The sequence below is a fragment of the Neopelma chrysocephalum genome, unplaced genomic scaffold (assembly GCF_003984885.1).
Source record: "Neopelma chrysocephalum unplaced genomic scaffold, ASM398488v2 Primary Assembly neopelma1_84, whole genome shotgun sequence".
Classification (NCBI taxonomy): Eukaryota; Metazoa; Chordata; class Aves; order Passeriformes; family Pipridae; genus Neopelma; species Neopelma chrysocephalum.
The window spans coordinates 9,242,489-9,262,982 of record NW_020897746.1 but is presented as its reverse complement, the minus strand read 5'-3'; the positions used below and the strand labels follow the sequence as shown (position 1 = coordinate 9,262,982).

At 40.6% G+C, this 20,494-nt stretch overlaps 1 protein-coding gene across 4 annotated transcripts in view; it reads right to left on the bottom strand.

Moving 5' to 3' along the window:
• CEP112 (centrosomal protein 112) overlaps positions 1–20,494 on the bottom strand; it is a 148,741-nt gene that overhangs the window by 72,741 nt on the left and 55,506 nt on the right. For 3 of the 4 annotated variants that reach the window (XM_027691449.1, XM_027691448.1, XM_027691450.1), the window contains exons 19-20: positions 17,587–17,694; positions 6,120–6,302 (exon numbers count right to left, since the gene is read on the bottom strand). In XM_027691449.1, the coding sequence (XP_027547250.1) occupies positions 6,120–6,302; positions 17,587–17,694 (291 nt within the window). The remainder of the gene's footprint in view (positions 1–6,119; positions 6,303–17,586; positions 17,695–20,494) is intronic. The other variant, XM_027691451.1, reaches the window with a different exon arrangement.

The window sequence follows — 20,494 nt, the reverse complement described above, 5'->3', positions numbered from 1 at the left end:
AATATTTCAAGTGCAGGACAGACTGAAGTACAAAAGGAGGGAGTGAAGTCACAGCTCCTGCACTGAATTCCTCACTAATTTCAGTCCTAACGAAAAAAGGGAGAGTCAAGGGGAAAAGTTGAAGAGATCAGAGATGATCACCCACTATGGCACGAGGACACTTTGAAGTGGCAGATGTTTGTAGTGCGTTCAACAGGTCTCAAAGGCACCTCAAGCCAGGGCAGAGCTGAGGATGTGACACAGGATAACCAAGGTGGGTTCACCTGAGCAGGGGAGGGGAGACCCAGACTCTCACCTTGCTGGAGGGAGCCCTGAGCCTGCACTGTGGGCTTCAGTTCAGAGCAAAGGCTCATTTTCCCCTCTCATCTCAAAGATTATGCCTGTGCTGCAGCCCAAATTTTCTCCACAGTGGATTTACTTAAGTTCAGTTGTGTTGATCACCAGTATTTGAGTATTTCCACAAGAAACTGTTGCATTTGACCATTTCACTGAACTCTCAACTTCACAGCAACACTCTCACTGAAAGCACAGTTTGAATGTCTCTATAGGACCCATCATCAGATCCCTGATTTCAGGAGATATCCCCCATCAATGGGATCCATTGCAACCCTGACTCAGCAGACTGTGAACAACAACCAAGGAAAACCACACAAGCTCTGCAGCAAATATTTGGTACTTTAAATACTTTACATCAACAGTCATGTTCATTATCCTGGGCTGACTGGTGGGAAATTAAACATGCTGCAACACAGCCAAAAGCTTTTGTTTAGGGAAAGCTAAAAGGGACCGGCTGTCTGTCTACAGGAGTCTGACTGTCAGACTCTCCAAGTAAAATACAACAAACAAATATTTAGATTGCAACGCCATGATTTAGATTGGCTGCAGAGAAAGCCTGCATAGCAAGCAATGCATTTCTTCTCATGCCAAAGACATCTTCCATTAAGAAAAGAAAAGGAAGCAAAAGGGAAAAAAAAGAGTCATATAATTTATTTACTCAAAATTGTAAACAGAAGTGACTTCAGTAGCACTGTCAGCATCTGAATATTTCCCAGGCTACGTCTCTCTGTACCCTCCAGACACCATCAAGCAAATTGTTCCCACTGATATTGGGAGAATGACCATGTGGGAACTGATGTTTGGAGATATTGCAACAATTACATGAAGCAGAAGAGTTGATCAGTGATTTATCTGTAGGTAACAGACAAAGAACAGTAAGTTCTTTCAGATCAAAGGTGAAGAAAGCCTCCTATTGTGAAACAAATGCTCCCCAAATCCTTCATATTAATATAGTACTGAAAAATCACTGTCAAAGCCATATTTACACTCAGATTGAAACTGTGCATGTGTTGGATATTCAGTTATTATTAAACAAGTACATAATATCTCTATTGATTTTTTCAGTTGTCAGTAGCTGGCAAAGCTCTGCAGCAGCCACACAGATCAGCACAGCCACTCTTCACACTGACTACACATATGGAGTCAAGATAAACCCCTTCTGTTCCCCCCACCTTGCTGATACATTAATTATCTACACAGAACCATAAACATCTACCAAGAACCTGCTAAAATGAAAATAACTATCATTGCTGGAATGAAGATAGTGATCCTTACTAATTTTTTACTTTATTGTTAACTCAACAGGCTCAAGCAGCTCGGAATTAATTCAGACAAAACCAGGTGCAAAGCACCAGTTGCAGAGAGATGGTTGATTCCAAGTGCAAAGAAGCAATTTTTCAAAGAGGAGAAGCCAGGAAAGAAGTGATGAGATGTGCTATACCTGGGGCACCAGGTAAGGAGCCGCTGATTTCTGAGAAGGTAAAGTGAACCAGGATGGTAAAGGCCAAGGGGATTGTGGGAAGTGCAAAAATCAAGAGGAAAAAGGAAGCAGATGCTGCAGGCACAGGATAATTCCTTATTAACTCTTCTTACCACCTCCATTCTCAAGGTGCGCGTTCACCTGGCTTCGGAACCGCTTAAGGTTTTCCTTTCCCAATCAATAATGGTTTATCAAGAGCCCTAAGAAACCCCTAAAAAAAGCAGTGATCTCCTCTTACAGCAGCCTCATTTCTGAGAGCATAAATGTTGTCTGTCACAATTAAACACCAGCACACCAGTGACACACGTGGGCAAAACGCGCCCGAGCATTCGAGCTCCTCTTGACCCAATTACGACTGGATGAACACAGTGGGCTTGCCAATTATCTCACAACAGAACCCGGGAAAAGAATTCAGCTTCCTCGTGGAAACTTTCTTTCCTCTCCTTTAGTGCCAAGCGCCGCATTTGAAGTCACAGGGGTACATTTTATTTCTTCTTCTTCTTCTTCTTGCCCGAAGGTCAACGGTTGGAAGAACGAGCACAAAAATGATCCAACTCTGTACAGCAGCTGGAACGTGGGAATCTTTGAGCTGGTTGAGGGCACGTGTCAGATGGGGAGAGAATGACATTCAAAGGATAAAGGGGAAATACAAGGGCACAACCGGCACCACAGCCCCTCTGCTTCGGTTATTAAAATTTCCTAACCCTGCTATCTTATTTCACAGAAGCAAACTGGACGGATTCTTCTCCATAATGAGGAGTTTTGCTTTAGAAAGCCACCAATTCAGTAGCAAGACTGCTTTTATAGAAACAAAAGAAGACCTCTGTCATCCAAGGAGTTCCCTGTTTTGTGTATAACTAAAATTATTATTTAGGGAGGTGGGAAACAAATGACCAAGCAAAGCGTAGCTTAAGAACGCTCCTGAAGAAAAGCCAGAAAGTATTAAAAAAATCTAAATTAAATAGAAGTACTGATTCAAAACTATCCTTTTAAAAAAAATAATTCTGTATGATTAGCTACTGTTTAAAGAATAACAACATTATGGCATTTCCTAGAAAATGTATAGGATTCAAAAGCCTACAAAACACAGCATGGTATAAAAGCCTTTGTACTGCTTTGACTTTTATTGACCTACAAGTCAATTTACTCCTCCCCAAGCATTACAACCTCAGGTGAAAAAAAATCAAAGCAAGCCTCCTAGAAATGGAGAAATCCAAGAGCTAAAGTGGAATGCAACTGTTACCCAAAAATTCATCAGCAACACAAAAAAATCAATCCACTTAAATCAAGTTCTTTTCCTGAAAATATATTAAACTTATATTTCAAAGAAGCAGCAACATTATTTTATATTTAATTAAAACCTGGCAAAGCACCAAAATCTCAATTTTTATACTCCAGTTGTGACTAAAGCATTAATAAATGTATTCATATTTGAATAAAATCTAACCATTTTGTACACTGTCTTTCAGAGAAGCCAAAGACCTATGTGAAAGTAGAGACCTTGGATATGCAATAAAAAAATTAAATTAATCTTTCCTGTAACAGTAGAATAAATTGATCTGCAGGATTCAGCCATAGCTGTCTTTAGGGACATAGTGACAAATACATATTTTAAACACATATATTAGGAAATACATATTCGTTCCTCTTTCATATGGAAAAGGATTTAAGAAAGACAACCAGTGAATACCTTTAATAGCGGTGCTTTCACATCACTCACCCAACCCTGAGCAGATAGGTCCTTCAAACCAAGCTACTCGTGTGTGATTAACACTAATTATTATTTAAATTTTTCGAATCACCCAGCAAATCCACTTTTCATTTGGCGAAGCAAAATGGCCTCCTCTCCCATTTCATCTCACCTCCGCCGGGGACACAAAGCACTCCTGGAAATTGCTGCTGTCAAATGTGGTTCAAATTTAACAGGTTTTTAAAATGCAACGTTGTCAAATAACCGTTAAATCACTGGGTTATCTTTGTGAAGAGTCTGCCCGACGTCTCCTAAAGGACATTGGCCGTTGGTCACATTCCGTGCCCAAAACACACATTTTAGTAAACACGGGCAAAGATTAAAAAAAAAAGAATTAAAAACATGTGCCATAATTCCACAAGAAACACCAGCATTTGTCTTTTGAGCTCACAGCAAAGACAGAGGTGAACTCTAACACAAAGCCCAGGCGAAGGAATGAAGAACAATTTAATTTCCAAGATGGAAAATTCCGCGCCCTTGAAAGCTGAGAGAGTCTCACCAGAATTTAAACAAACAACAGCTCTTCTAGTCAAAGCAACTGCACTTTCCTCCCTGATTTACATGCCATTCTCATGGCAGCAATGTTCAAATGACTGTACAGGGATATTCAAACTACAAAGAAAAGCCCTACAAAAAGGCCAAACTGTGCTTTTCAGACTGTTCAGACTCTCCCAAGAGCTGCGTTAATTCCCAGCTTTCCACAGAGCACCTGTAGTAGGATCATCGATCCCACTGCAAACAGAAAGCACAACCAAACTTTGGGCTCCAATCTTTGCCAGAAACGACCCACAACAGAACAAGACAGAGATGTACTTACAGACACCTCCCAGTTCTCTGAATTTGCTTAAAAGAGTCCCTTTCTCTTGTATTCAGCGTTGTACAGAGCAATAAATAACTGATCAACACTGGCGGGTAGACAGAATAATTCTGTATCATTCTAAAACTGTGGGTTTTTTTTAAACCTGGGAGCTCCAGCTTTGCCTTTGTAGGCAACCACGACAGCAGGAACGCAGGTGAGAAGAGGATACAACTCTGAAAAGCAAACAGCTCCATAGGTGAGATGAATCTATCTTGGGCCAAAGTAAAAACTGTAAAGAATAAAAACCAACCCCTTGAACGATTTAAGTCTTTGTTCGCTCTCACAATACAGCAGAGAGCAAAAGGCAAGGTTTAATTTCTTCAGAAGCCACCTGAATAACCTCTTCCCAAGCGTTCCCACAAAAGCATATCCCGTTTTCGTTGGAAAACCATAATGGTGGAAATGGAGAAATAAGTCCTGGCTCTGCAAGACATCCCTCGTCCTCCCCCAACAAGCCGTTTGCTTGTTAATAGACTTCCTTAAGCCAGTTTTCGATAGTCTGAGCCATCTAAAGTAAAAAAGAACCCAAATGATTTAAAATGTAAGTATTCAACTTCAATTCAATGTCACTTAGCTACATCCTAGTTGTCAATAAAAGCCACAGCCTACCAGTCTACAGGAAAGTAGGGTGAAAATGCCTCAATGTGTGAGTCTAACACCTCCTAGGGAAGGTGGTGGGGCGCGGAAAACATGTGGCGTTAAAGATGCTTTATCAAAAATGTCCAGTTTTGGTATAAAATAATCCAGGCGTGATAAGCAATTCTAACGCTGATTAGTAAAGATTCCTTTCTAAAAACTCTTTCAACTGCAAAAATCACCTCCATTTTTTAAATATTGCCATTGCAGGCCTTTTTAATAAAGGCTCTTAGGAAAATAGACCATGCCAGCCTTACAAAACAGACGGAAAAAAAGGCAATAAGATGGTTTTTGAAGTGAAAACTCATAAAGATCATTTTCCATGCTGACAGTGTGCATTTCATCCAGAAGTTTGAAGAGTCAAATGCTACCCCAGCTGGGGGTTATTCTGCCAAATGGCTTCCAACAGTGACCACAGAGATGGAGGATGGGAGGGGTGCGTGTGTGTAGGAAAATAAACGTGATGGTAAGCGACCCCAACCCCACATCATCTTATCAAACATCCGACACACGGAGCCAAACACACAATGCAAATCTAGAATACAAAACCTGAAACAAAAAGACACGAACAAAAGGAAGTAAAGCCATTTGTGAGTTACCTGCAGAGATTTAAAACAAAAAAAAGCACACGAACGAGGCAGATACGATTCATATGGATTTGCCCAGGAAGGAGAAAAGGAGGGGTGAGTGTGAGGGCTGGGGGGGGGAAAGGAACAGATACCTTTTTTTTCTTAAACAAATCCATCATGAAAGAAAATGAGACAAGATTATAAATAGGCCGAGTTATAGCGCACCATGGGATTTTTAATCTGGCTACCTGTGGTTTTTGCAGTTAAAGCCCTATTCAGCACTGGGAAGGGAGGGGGGAAAGCGGGAAAAAAAAAAAGAAAAAAAAAGGAAAAAAAAAAAGATAAAAAAAGAAAAACGAAATCACGTTTATGTGCCAGTTTCGCAACCGCTCCCCCGGCGTGCACCTCCAACAATGCTGGCAAACAGGATACACTCGTTATCAGCAATTTCTAATAAGCGGCCGCCTTTCAATCGCTATCGATCGTTACCTGCCCGTCTCGCTTCCTGCTTTCTTGACTTTGGCTCTCGTGCTCTGCCATGGCAGCGCGAAGCTGCTTCTCCAGTTTCTCGATCTCCCGTTGATGGTCTCGGACCAGGCAGTCCTGCACTGCGTTGTGCTGCTGGAATAGGTGCGTCTTCTCCTGTTCATGCTCCAGCTTCAGCTCCACTATCTGATTGGACAGGGAGGAGTACAGTTCATCAATAGAACATCCTTGTCGTCATGACAACTCGTCTACAGCTTAATTTCCCCCCTAATTTCATCAAGTTGGCAATTTTATTTTTACGTCACTATTACCTCACCTTTTAAAAAGCCACCGTTAGCGTGACTGAATTCCTCCAGACAATCCCAACAATGGAGACAACCGAGCAAATCCAGCGCATCCTTAACCAATTTGTTGGTACAAATGTCGGAGCGGACAAAAAAAATAAATAATATATATAAAAATAAAAAAAAAAAAAGGAAAGAAAAAAAAAAGGCATTGTCGCATTGTGTGTCGGGTGCCCCCGTATCCCGCTGCTGCTCCTCAGCAGGGTTGAGGATCCTAAATGGTTAATAGGCAGCCTGCTCGCCCCTTCGCTTAAGTATATACACACACAACCCCCCACCCCAGCAATTAAAGCTTTGCAAGATTTCTTTATGATTTCCAATGCGAACGCTCTTCCTGCGATATTCCTCAACGCTGGCGCATGGAGTTGGCTTTTTTTTTTTTTAAATCAAGGGAAAAAAAAAAGGCAAGAAAATTATAGAAAAAAAAAAAAAAACAACAAAACAAAGCTCTATTATCCCGTTGTCAGCTACGCTATCCCAACATAAACAGATGTATGTGTTCCAGAAGGGCACCTGCTGTGCCGCAAGCTTGCACCATGATTTCATAAGAAGCCCTCTATTCTCAGGATCCGTTCCCAGTCCGCACCACACTGGATGCTGTGACCTTGGCCACTCTTTGCCTCTCCCCGCTTGCCTGAATGGCAGCCCGAGACCAAGGGCCTGGTTGCCGCAGCTTTGATACTAATCCTCCCGCCTGCGCACAATGGCACCCTACCTGGCCTGCACACTGGAGCGGCCAGCCCGCCTTTGAAGCAGGTGATGAATAGGGACGGCAGGAAGCCGCTTCCCCACTGAACTCCGGGCCACACAGCTGCTAAGAACAGTCACTTGGATTTTTCTTCAGTTTTGGTGGATTTCGGAGAAGGAAGGAGGAGGGGGGGGTGAGATGAAAGAAAAAAAAAAAAAAAGAAATAAAAAAAAAAATCTCGTATGGTGAATATGGTATTTTTTTCAGCATGAGAAAGGGAAAAAAAGGAGCGAACGGGAGGAGCCGCTGTGTGTGCGCCTAGAGCGCCCGGCACCTTATCTTAAAGCTGTAGCAGTCAATTCTGGAGTGATAGGAGCTCTTCTCCTGGCTTTCGTGGCGAAAATTCGATGCTAAGTTCAAATAAATTAAAATAAAAAAAGGCATCTTTTCAAACTACAGATCAGCGTATGGTGAATCTAAAAGGAATGTATGTCATCCATGCCACAGCCGGGAGCGTCCTTCCGAAAACGGAGCGAGGAGAACAGATGCAATATTTCACGGTTTTACATATCTACATTATTTAATAACACTAAAGAGCTCATTAAGAGATGTCTGAAGCCCCCGTGGGGTTTAACCCACCAGGAGGACACACATTGTCCATACCGGGCCTGGGATCTTCACACAAAGTTCTTTACACCAGGTTTTTGCCCAAGGTTTCTCTAAAAAAACTGGTTTCTTTCAGATGCTGGCGGTGTCCTTGGTGTGCCCAAGAGAAAGAACTGTTGCTCCCTAAAATAAGTGTAAAGCCTTTGCCTGATTTAGGGGAAAAACATTTAGCATTTTTTCATAGAACAGACCCAATTAAAAAGCAATTGTGTCAACAGGACAGGCCTTTTTCTTCATACATTTTCTTAATTATTGGGTTTTCAGCTGGTTGTGCCATTTAAGTTTGGGATAAGGAAGTTTGCTGGGGGGAACTTCAATTATTGAGGTTTTCCCTTTTGTAACAGAAGGCAGGGAATGTGACCCAGAGAGGGCAGGAGACAGACCCTACTTCTCCAACCAGTTACACATGTCTACCACACTGACCAAAGTAAATAGTTTTATTAACCAATCTCTTCACTTACAGTATTTAAATTCAAAAATGTTGTGTCTATAATATAAGAGGTGGAATGAGCACAAGGGACAGGTCCTTCTGTATGCAAGAGAGGTGTCCCCCCAGGGGCTATGTGGGAAGAGAAAGGATGGCACGGTGAGGGGAGGTGTTTTACAAAAGACAAATTTGTTGAAATAAAAAATCCACCTCCCCACTTGAAGCAAACTATTCCCCACGGTGGTTTTGCTTGATTTTTTTTAAAAGTTTCTGGCAGGGAGCAGAGGTGGAGAGACAGGAGAGGAGAGAAAGGATAGGGACCTCAGCATTTTCATCCCTTAAAGACCTCCAAACCCATCTTCCCTAATGAAGGACTTCACATTCAGAACCAACAAAAACCTGCTTTCCTGTACAAATAACATGAAGTAACTGAGCCATTTGACTGCACTGGTGAGCACTCCCTGAAGCTCCTGCTCTCCTCAGAACTGCTGCCAAGCACCACAGCTTCTCTTCCACTCCTCCCTCTCTCATTCTTGTGTTGCTATTGGGTTGGTTTTTTAAAGGGGAAAAATTTAGTGTATACCAACAAAAGGAAAAAGAAAATCCATGCTGTTTTTCAGCCACAACAGGACTACTTCATCACAGGAAGCTGCATGAAAACTGTATTAATTCTTCATGAAGCAGATGGATTCTGCCTTCTCTTTGAGGTGAGAACGCCTTTATGAATGATATAACAAAACCACCTCCCTTAAAAGTTGTAGCGTGTTGAGATCTTTCCGCATGTACCCCTTGATGCTGAGCACTTCACCAGATCACATTAAAATGTCTGCTCAAACCCAGTGCTTGAGTGTGCAGAAGACAGACAGTTGTAGGTCCTGCACACTTCAGCCAGACAAGCAACACGAGATTCACAATGGGAATTAGGGGTGAGGTTGAAAAGAAACATTCATTAAATAATCGTGTGTGCCCTATTACCATAATCACATCGCAGCCATTGTGCCTGGGATGTTTCCTCATCTTGTCCTCCCAAAGATGAAAATCTCTTATTCCCTTCTCTGTGCTTCTCTTCCTGTCTCAGGCCATGGCCTGGACACAAAACCAAGCAGGACTGTCTGACCTGACACAGCTTTTCTTACCAGGGAACACTGTTAGTAACAAGTATTTGAAATTATGATCTCATCCTATGTGAATTCTTCATGTTTTAATTCTTTCCACACCAGTATGATAGAATCATGTTCAAGGCAACAGCCAGCAGCTGATTTACTAAGCTGCCACCAGAATTACACTATTTATTTTAAACTTAGCTTTTAATTACACTATTTCTCTTAAATTCAGCTTTTAACTGAAATGTAGCAATATTTCCTTACTCTTGCAGAGAAAAGAATTTTAAAAAGAAAAACTTCTTAACAAAAGCTAAAAATTATTAATCCAGAAACTGTCACAGTCTCTTGTTACTCCCTTACACACGCAGAAGATGCAAACAAATTTGGCAACATGGTTCATGCCCAGGGCACTGACAACCCCAGCTGATGAACTGCACTCAATGGGGAGGTGCTTTAGGGTAACCTGCTAAAACAAGAGACAATCTAAAGACCCCAAGTGAAATCCTGCTGCTCTCAGCACATCTGAAGAACAAAGATCAACAATAAACAGCCTGCTGATTGCAGGAGATATTTTCAGAAGCCAAATACTTTTAATATAATCAACGTCAGCAAATACCTTTTTAAAGTCCCTAATATAGGCAAGACCTTCCACTATCCAGTTTTTGCTTTTACATCACACACTAAGTTTAGGCTTTTCAATTTTAGAACAATTTCAACTTGTTCTCAAGAACAAGCACGCCTTTGAAATTCTTTTTAGAGTCCCCAAAGGAGGGAGAGGAAATTAGTTAGCTCACTACCCCTTTGAAAAATGTAACTGCTACAATAAATATTTGACACCAAAGTATGAAAATTCATGTAAATTTATGTCCGCAATTCCAGAAATATTTTAAGTAACACCTACATAAAATAGAGTTTTGCATGGCAGGATGATTTTATAAGCACTGTTTTGGCAAGACTGAACTTCTGAGGGCTGGAGAAGCCACCAATGTATTACACATGTCACGGCAAAGAACTGAGCTAAACTCACTCTGCAGGAGGCCCACAGCACATCTATTTGCAGTATTTCTATCTTAAAAGCAGTTAAGAGTGTTTGTACATCAGGTGTCTCCATCATTACCCTGCTCAAAGCCAGCCATGATCTGTCCTCAAATAACAACTCCAGTAAAATCAGGCGTTTTTTGGCTCCTCACCCTATAAATAAACGTGCATGTTTCGTGAGGATATGGAGATTATCCATCTCCACAAATACTCCTTCTAAAAGTAATCTGACCTAGCAGGCTGGAGGAGCAAGTATTAATCATGCTGGGCTCTGGCTTAGCATAACTTTGGGTAGAAAAGAAGAATCTTCACTGCAAGGCAAGGGAGAAAACCACAACTCTTTTACCAGAACTCCTCTGGAACAGGTAAATTAAATGGATTTTAAATGTACGCAGGGTTTTTTTTTTAGATTTTTCTGTCATTTGGAACACAAAGTACTCCCAAGATATAAGGGTTATAACGAGCCAAGGGCACATGGGACAGTGAAAAATGATGTGTGCAGAACCACACATTACCACTGAAGCAGCAAGTGCACGTGGGGTAATGTACATGCAGAGCAAATGCATTTGACTTTCTCTTTCATTGCAGGCTGCAATAATTTAAGTGGCATGCCCATGTTTCCTGTTTTACTCACACCTTTTCATCAACCACTAATAATTCTATTTCAACTGCAAACTAAAAATTGCAAGAAATTCTCTAAAAGAAACATGCTGGTCTTTGGTTAAGCTGCAATTTGATTTATCCTACAACAATACACTTGAGTGCTCTGACTATGTATATAAAATTATGTACCTGATCAGTATATTTTTAGTTACAAAGGCCTCTCAGAATTCTAGTATTTTTAAAGTATGGGCAACACAAACACCATCTCAATCCTATTTGCCCATTCTTCCTGGCACAAGCTAATTTTTTTTTTAAAAATCATGGAATCATAGAATGGGTTTGGGTTGGAAGGGACCGTTAAAGCTCATCTAGTTCCAACCCCCTGCCATGGGCAGGGACACCTTCTACTAGGCCAGGTTGCTCCAAGCCCTGTCCAACCTGGCCTTGGACACTTCCAGGGATGGGGCAGCCACAGCTTCTCTGGGCAACCTGTGCCAGGGCCCCACCATTCTTATAGTAAAAAATTTCCTCTAATATCTAATCTAAATCTACCCTCCCTTCAGCTTGAAGCCATTCCTCCTTGTCCTGTCATTATATACCCTTGCAAAAAACCCCTCTCCAGTCTCCCTGTAAGCCCACAATGTATTGGAAATGAAGTTGCATCCCCGTGATTAAATCCCACTTGGCACCACAATGAACACGAGGAGGCCCCTTCCCCTCCCCGGCCCACCCGCGCCACTAAAACCAGAAACACTCCTCACAAACTAACAGACCTTGAGTCACTGCAAGGGCCTCTTTGTAGAGCAGGCTCTGCTACAGAATTTACTGTACATAGTCTTTGTTTAGGGATTCAGAGTTTATCCAAGGACCTTCTTTGAACACTGAGAACTGACTTGCAGCCGTTCCCACCTCGCTCACTGTTTACTGCAGGCACCCGTTTGTGTTCCTGGAACTGTCTCCCCTCTCCCTCCTCCCCTCAAAGTTGATTCTGTTGACTATACAGGGAGCTCAGGCTTTTAACTCTGAATCACAAAGTTAGATGCCTGAAGGAGACAGTGCCAATACCCATCTGTCTAGTTAACAATTCTGTAAACAGCAATGGTACCATGAGAAGATTTCCACCCACTCTTCACTCGGAGGTTAAATTCATCTCCTTTTCCCATTTGTGAGTTTTAGCTATAAAGTGAAAAGTTGATGTTGATTGAAGAAACTATTCCTCAGATATCCTGCACAAAAGGCATTCATCTGTGTTTTAGGATGGTTCAAAGCAAACGTTTATGCATCCTAGATTAATTTATTAAATGAAATTTATGCAGCTTGTTGCTGATGACATGAAAAATTTAGAGCTTCTACTACCGTGCTCATTTGGCCTCCTTGCAAGAACAGACTGTATTTCAATTATCTTAGACTACAGACAAAGAGGAGAGGAACAAAGCTTTTCACAAAGACTGTCCTCATAACTAAACCAGCATATTAAAAATGGATTGTGGATCTCGGAATAAAACTGAACAGGTTAAAGTACAGCTAAGAAACACTTGGAACATTGGTGTGTGTGAGGAATAGCAGATTTCAAGCAGGTCTTTTGTAAGTATTTTCTTCACTTGAGTGGGTGACAGATTGGTAAAAGAGAAGCTAGAAAAAAACAGAAAAGGACTTATCTTCCCTGAGGAGTTTCCTTTCCAAGTCCCATCCCTGAGTCACAGCAGTTTCTTGGAGTCAGTGCTTAATCTCCATTTTTTACTCTACTCCTGACCTATGCTGTATTTGCCCCTCTCTCTCATGAGGTCACAGCCTTTACACCACTCTGTCATACACAAATTCTTCTGGCTCGACTTCCCAGATAGAACACAGAAATCGTCTGCAAGACTCTTCAGAACATTTTGATGATGAACTCTTGAACGCCTGAATTAAACAATGTTTATTACCTAAATACACTTGGGTAGATCTTTAAGGGAAAAATATAAAAACATACCCAGGTCAAAAATACCCTACACTTCCAGATAAAAACACACCCAGGTCAAAAATACCCCACACCTCCAGCATTTCACGGAATTATCGCTGCAGTTTTAAGCAAAACCAAAACAACATCATCACAGCCTTGATCATCCAAACACTGGTGAAATCTCTTGGCACAAAGTTAAACAGCTAAAAATTAGCAGGAAAGATGCCCAACTATTACATGTTGAACTAAATAACACTTTAGAATTATTTTAAGCAACTGAGGATGAGATTGTGCTTGGAACCTTGATATTAAGTGGCATTGAATAAGGTGTTGGCTTTTTTGTGTATAAAAACAATGGTTGTAATTAAAAAATTAATGTTTTACCTGAGAGAAGCTACTCTTTTCTTTAAATTAACCTTACACACAGTTATAAAAGACAAACAGAAAGATCTAAAGCATATTCTTCCTCTCAATAATTTCCTCTGCTGCAGCACACTGCTAAAATAAGAATGACTTCCCAACACCACCTCAGATACTTGTCCTTGCTGCTGGCAGGTGAGATTACAGACATGCTTTTTCACTTTTAACCAGCTGATTTTGCACTCCTTCGCCTCTCTTTCTTTAATCTAAAAGGCATATTTAAGCTCAACCACACCTTTGTTGTGCTCCTAACTTAGAGAGCCTATTTACTCATCTTTAGCATGATTTCAAAGGGATTCTGTTAAATGCCCAGTAAAATATTTCTGAAGGTGTCCTCTTTCTTTCTTATTTGGCTAAAGAGGACAAGATGACAACTCTAATTTTTTCCACAAGTTTTAGAGAAGAACCCAACAATAAATGTTGCAAGAAAGGATTTCCTGAGATACGGGGAGATTCTTCAGCTATCACGTAACAGCTTCCCACTTTCCTATGGAAGCATGAATAATTATTTTAAATGGAATAAACACATTTAAAGATGAACCAAACCAACAGGCTTATTTTATATATTTAGGTTGGCATCTAATCTCAGAAGGCATGGCCATAACTCACCAGGTAACACCAACCTGCTACTACAGTAACTCATCAGCTGTTTCACAGTGTGATCTCTCCCTGTTAGGAAAACAAAATTTCCTAGATTTTGGCTCTCTTACTAATCTTGCATCTCATTTGTTTCACATTCACTCAGTTATAGCACTTCAGCAACTACTCATAGCAAAATATGGCTGTAACAGTCATCATAGTGACTCTTATTGCTTTAAAGAACAAGTTAATGTCATTTAAACATTAAGATCACATTAAGTTCACTGAAAGTGTTCCATTCACAACAATTTATGAAAACCTGCTTGAAACAAAGGTATGTGCTTGAGTTTGCTTGGAAATCCCTGCATGAAGCCCTGTCCCACCACAGGCACTTTGCTGGGGTATCACCACTCGTCACAAGAGATGTGCTCTCAGAAAGTGCTCCAATGACATGGATATGGGAAAAAACCAGCAAATTCTTTAACTTTCCTGTCAAATTTGACTCAAATGCATTACTTGGGCACGTGCTCTTTCAAACAGGAAAATGAACTCAGCAGAAACACTTCCCAGGTATTGGGAGCTAAACCGGGGATGTTGTTAGAAAGTAGGAAAAAAAAAATTGAAAAAAAAGAATAAAGGGAGGGGGTGCAAAAAAACCAAACAACCTTTTTTTTTTTCCTGTGCTGACAGTGCCATAAAGCCCAACTATAGATCCTGCAACCATTTCAAAGGCAGGAAAGGCTGAGGCCTTCACTGTGGTGTCCACTGGCTTTGAAGTGCCGAAAGCAGCTGCTCCCAGCAGATAGGAACTGTGGTGCTGCTGGAGTTATTTTTTTCTTCAAAATATACTTTCAAATCTAACAGCTGCAAGTAGAACAAAGTTGAGCTAAAGTATATTTAAAGAAAAAAAAAAGAAAAGCCACCAGTTTCTCTCTAAGAGTGTTCTCAGTGGATACTTCAAAAGCAAGTGGCACTGAATCAGATGAAGCTGGAACCAGGAGAGACATACTGCAAGATCCAAAAGTTGTTCTTCACTTTATTAATGGATTTCAATGCATTTGAAAAGTTAACAAAATATTAACTGCCATGGTTTTATACGATTTTGTCCTAATTCTTTTTCAAGCAAAAGAAAAAAATACATAAATATCAATATATATCAGGTTATTTGTTGTTAAAAATATCAGATAAATATCAATATATAACATAACACTGTGTCTAAGCTTCAGGCAGAGCAATCTTTCAGCCCCACAACCAACATGTTCACAGCAGTAATCTTCTGGAAATCAATATTCCAGGAGAGTCCTGTGAAGCACAGGCAACTATTCATACAAAGCAGAGAGGTGAAACCACAGCTCCAGAGTCCCTACATTTCCAAAATATTTCTCAGATTGGAGAACGGGATAACATACCAGTTAATTCGGTTCTCCATTACCAATTTGATTAAATTTATGGGCAGGTGAATTGTCCAGTGTGCCTTGAGCACAACCCCTGCCACTCGCTGTGCCAAGCGACGCAAAACAGAGCTGAGGGTCAATTTTCCTTCCCTTTGTGTGTAAATTCCATCTGACAATTACATTCAAACACTTGAGGCAGAACATCTCAAAGCAATTACTACATTTTTCAGGTAGCTAAAATATCCAGGATTTTGGCTGGGTGTCATTTCCAAGTGGAAGTCTGCTAGAGCCCTGGCAAAATGTATCCCCAGTTCTAATTTACTGCTCTATTTAAACAGTTTCAATCGGCCTATTCCTCCCCAAGTAACAACCAAAGAAATATGCAGTAAAACAAGGCAGGGAAAAGTCTGCTTTAAAAATGGTTTAGGAGCTCTGAAGCATAAATAGAGGGTAATACAGAGAAACAGAAGTTGGAACTACTGAAAGGAAATTTTAAGTGTGGAAGGACTGAGCTCATCCTGCTCCGTGGTGGGGCTGAAGGGGCTTTGTGCTGCAGAAAGGACCATACAAAAGGAACATCATTTCCAGTGATAACCCACTGCAATCTGCAGGAAGGGTCACATATTTTTCATGCTCACAAGTTTTCAAAGAACATTCCAAATGAAGTACAAAGAGAAACAAATTTTTAGAAAGGGCATAAACAGGATTCCGCTGAAAATTCTTCTGAGGCTCTCATTGTTTAGCTGTTTAGTGCTGAAACCCTTTCCTTTGGGTTCCAGTGATATTTCATAAAGCCTAGCTGTTCTTTTTTACAGTAAAAGCAGCTATCCTAAATAAAATAAAAGGGAAGCAGTAAACTTCTCCTCTGAGTGGAAAAGGCTTTCACTGATGTTGACCACAATATCAACATTGTTGCAGAATAGCAATGTAAAAAGAGTCACCAAAACCATTTTAACTCTCACATTAATTTCTTGGGTTTGGGGTTTTTGATCCAGTCTCCAGAAGGTGTAAATATAATAGGGATGAGGGTATAAGAAAACACATAAAACCAAACCATGAAGACATTATCATTTGTCTTTAGTGAGCAAAGCCAGCTGAGCACTGGGCAGGAAATTTTATCTATGGCTTGGTAGGTCTTACCATGGATAATAAAGAAAAAAATTACCATTTGTAGGTCGGAACAGGAATGTCCTAACTCCTGATACACTGTAGATTAGTATTTACCTCTATCAATCATGTTCCTAAGACTGAGAACAAAATCCTGGCAACCCAAGTGGTGACACTGATAATTCTGAGTGAGGACAGGGAAAATACCTTGATCTGAACCAATAAACTCCCTTCTACACAAAACACACTTGTTGCTCCTCCTGAGCACAGGCAAAGGTCTCTCCCAACACCCACCAAAGCCATCTTGTTCCTTAATTCCTTGAAAAAGCCCCTTCCAGATGGGCCAGAGCAGGTCTCCTGCCAAAGCCAACTGCAGTGGTTCATCCCCTTACAGCACAGAGGATAAAAAGAAATGAAACCACATCCCCTGGTGGAAATGCAAACTTATATCCACATTGATAAGAGAGAACTTTTATGGATTAATCACATTATTCCTACGAAGAACTCAAAAAACCCCATTTAATCCTTTAACAAGTGTCACCAACAGAGGCCACTTTACTTCCATGACCAAGTAGCACCTTACACAGCTGGGATGGGCTGCTCCAGCTGTGCAGCTCTCAAACCTCCATCATGCAACAATTTGTCTACTTCTACTGCTGTTTTTTCCCTTTACACTCCATCACACTACTGAACTCAACTTTCTTGTCTCCACCCAAATGTTTCCTGAATATTCCCCAACCCCGAAATCACTTTACAATGGAGAAAATCGCCATCAGTGGGCCAAAACAAGCAGTTTTAGGAACACACCCCACGCTCAAAATGATAAAAAGAACAAACCACTGTTTCTTGACAAGAAAAACAGATAATGTGTTAAATAACTTAATCTGGTGATTATGAAAATAGGTGTTGCCACCTGTAAGCCTGGGAAAGAGTCGGAGGTACAAAGGATTGCGAAGAGGAAACAAAAATATTTTCTGTGGAGGCTCTTCCTCCTCCATCCCCCAACAAATCAACTCTGCATATCTATAAATTGTGTCTTTATAGGAAGGACAGAAACACGCAGTGAGAACAGGGCTAAGCCTGCCCCAGGAACTGACCTACAGCTGCAGGAAGGGCTGTCCCTCCTCCCCCCTCCACCTGAAGGAGCAAAGCCACTGACCTGTTGTTCATAGCTTTTCTTGACCTCCTCCAACTGCCAGGAGAATTCTTGGGATTGTTTTTCCCGGAGCAATTTTGATCTGCTTAGATCAGCTTCAACCTCTGCCATCTATACAGTAAAAGAAAGGGAATATTTAATTTTATTTTTATTAAAAAAAAAAAAAAAAGGCAGAGCTTGAAATGTTCTGATGTTTCTACAGTTGTTTGTAAACCATCAAAGAGGAGAATATCACTTGTTGGGAATGGTAACAACATCATTTGTGGTCAAAATGAATATTCAGTCACTACAGGATTATTAGTTACCCAAGGACAGAGGGATCACTTATGTCATGCCACTCCCTAATTACAAAGTATTGACTCAGTTTTTCACTCAACAGTGATGAACATCCCAGCAAAATTGAATATTTTTTCTAGACACATTTAAGACTCAAATATATTTCACTCAAAAATACACTGCCTGTGGAAATTGAAGGGAAATCATGTGCGAGTCAGTGCATAAACTCCACATTTAAAGTAAGTTTACATTAAATCAGAAAATAACTTAAAAGAGAATTATTTGGCTGCGAGTGAAGTTCTCTGAAGATAGTCATCGCCTCTGAATAATGAGTCCCACAGATTCCAGCACACAGCATCAAGGAAGCAATTTCACAACTCAATTAACAAAGGCTTTTGTATCAAAAGCACAACTGTTAGCTGCACATCAGGCATGTTTCCAGGGGAATATTTTTATATATTATATATACTTTTATATATATATATATTACTGTGCTGCAGTGCATACTCATCAATTACTTTTAGATCTAGATCCCAACACAAGCAGTGAATAAACCATCTCCCTAAAAAAATGTCTCCCTAAAGAAGAGCAAAGGGTGCAGGGGTCTGGAGGGGCAGTGCTGCCACAAGCCCATCTGCTACACAAAAAGAAGAAACACATGAATTCCTGAACCACAAGCCAAAATCCTGCTTGGCCTAAGGGAGTGCTCAGCCTTCAACAGATGTCTGTGCCAACTGGCCTGGACATCACTCCCAAGCCAGGAAAGAGGAGAAAAGGCAGCGCTCGGAGCGGGAAAAGCATTTTATTGGAAAGTAGTTCAGCAAGAGAGGAAGGTGCAGGACTAGGAGCAGTTGGCCAACTAGAAAGCAGTAAAATAGAACAGAAAGGAAGCAGCTCTTGAACCTCACTGTACTATCTGCCATTAAGAAAAGGGATTTCAATGAATATTTTATGAATAATTTCCTCCCACCCCAAACTTACTCAAATTGCACGTCCATGGCCATACTTTACTCAGGTCAATAAAACCCAGAAAAATAACAGATCTTGTTACTGTATTCAAGGATTTTTTTTTTAAAACAGAATGAAAACATTCTAAAACGTGAAATAATAAAAACATATGCAAAGATTCTTTAAATCTACTGGCTTTTGTGGTTTACTCATTAGGTCACATTCTTATATTTCCTACGAGTGCAGTGAAGGTTCCTGATCATTATTTGCCAAACCCAGGAAGCCCCAGATCTAAAGTACCATGACACAGTCTATGTATTGTTCCTCTTTTTGTTGGTTATTATTGGGGAGAAAAAAAAGCAGATCCTGCAGTTAAAAACCATCACTCCCCCACCAGTGGGCATCAGGTGACTCTTAATAATCACAAGCTTGACAAAATAGGAAGCAGATGGCAAAAAAATATCACACAGCCAGACTAATGAATCCAATATTGACTACAAGAACTGAAAATGCCAGACCCCATCCTACTCATCTCCGTAATTAACTTTACCACACCCCAAAAATGGCTTTAGAAGCCCAGTATTTCTAATGTAGTTAAAAGTACAGCGTTGCTATGGCTACTGCAGCTGTTGTTTTATAAGTGATACATCCCACCTAACCACAAAACAGAGAATTTTCCAGTATGTTCCATTGTATCAGGTGATTTATCTAAAGAGTATGTGGATGCAGAATAATGGTAAAGGCCAAAGCTCTGAAGAGAGCCACAGCAGTGTTCCTTTGATGTATTTCCTTGGACCTTGGCTCCTGCAGAACAGTATTACTCAACTGTACAAAAATCATTTACTATTTCTAGATTTTAGCAGGCAAGTAGGGACAGAGTAAACCTATGGCTGATTCATGGAGCACAGCAAAATTTGCCTTCAAGATTTCCCAGACCGTGGCAAAATTCTAAAAGAAATCTACTGTCATTCTAAAATTATAAGTGACTTAAGTTTTCTGAATTCTTTTGCACTTTCTTTAGGTTTGGATTGGTTTTGTTTGCTGGAGGTTTTTTAAACAAATGAAACTATTATTAGTCTTTCTAGAATGAGACTATCTCTCATTTGGAGCAGAAATAGGGTACTACTTTAAGTCATCCTGAAGAAATTGCAGGAGAGTTGTGTAGTGCAGAGAATGTCAGATGAAAACAGTAGGATTTGTTGTATTGCCCTCGTGGGTCCAGTTTGCTGAATGCATGTTGTTTTTATAAGTTTGTTCTTGCTTTTTTCTATTATTTGCTGTCTGCATGGGTCTTAAAAATACCAGCAATGAAGAATTTCATAAAAATAAGTTCATGACAACAACAAAAAGAGAATTTCCTCCATTCTAAGCCAGCATCCTGAGCAATCCATTCCAGTGCCAGACTGCAGCACCCTCCTGTCAGCAGCAAGGTTGGGTTACAGTAGGTGAGTTTGGAACACTGAGGATATGGTCAGGCAGAATTACAAGTTGGAGTTATGCTTGGAGATCTCAACCACACGAGGGAGTTAAGGAAATATCCCTTTCCTCCCCTTCTTTTTGATCACCTGTTGCTTGTTCCTCATCTCACCCCCTGGGCTGCATTTGTAAAGTCCCAGGGGGGATGGTTTAACTACTGTTGGCTCTGTAATTGATTGGAGCCACTAAAACTTTCTTACTTAAATTAAAG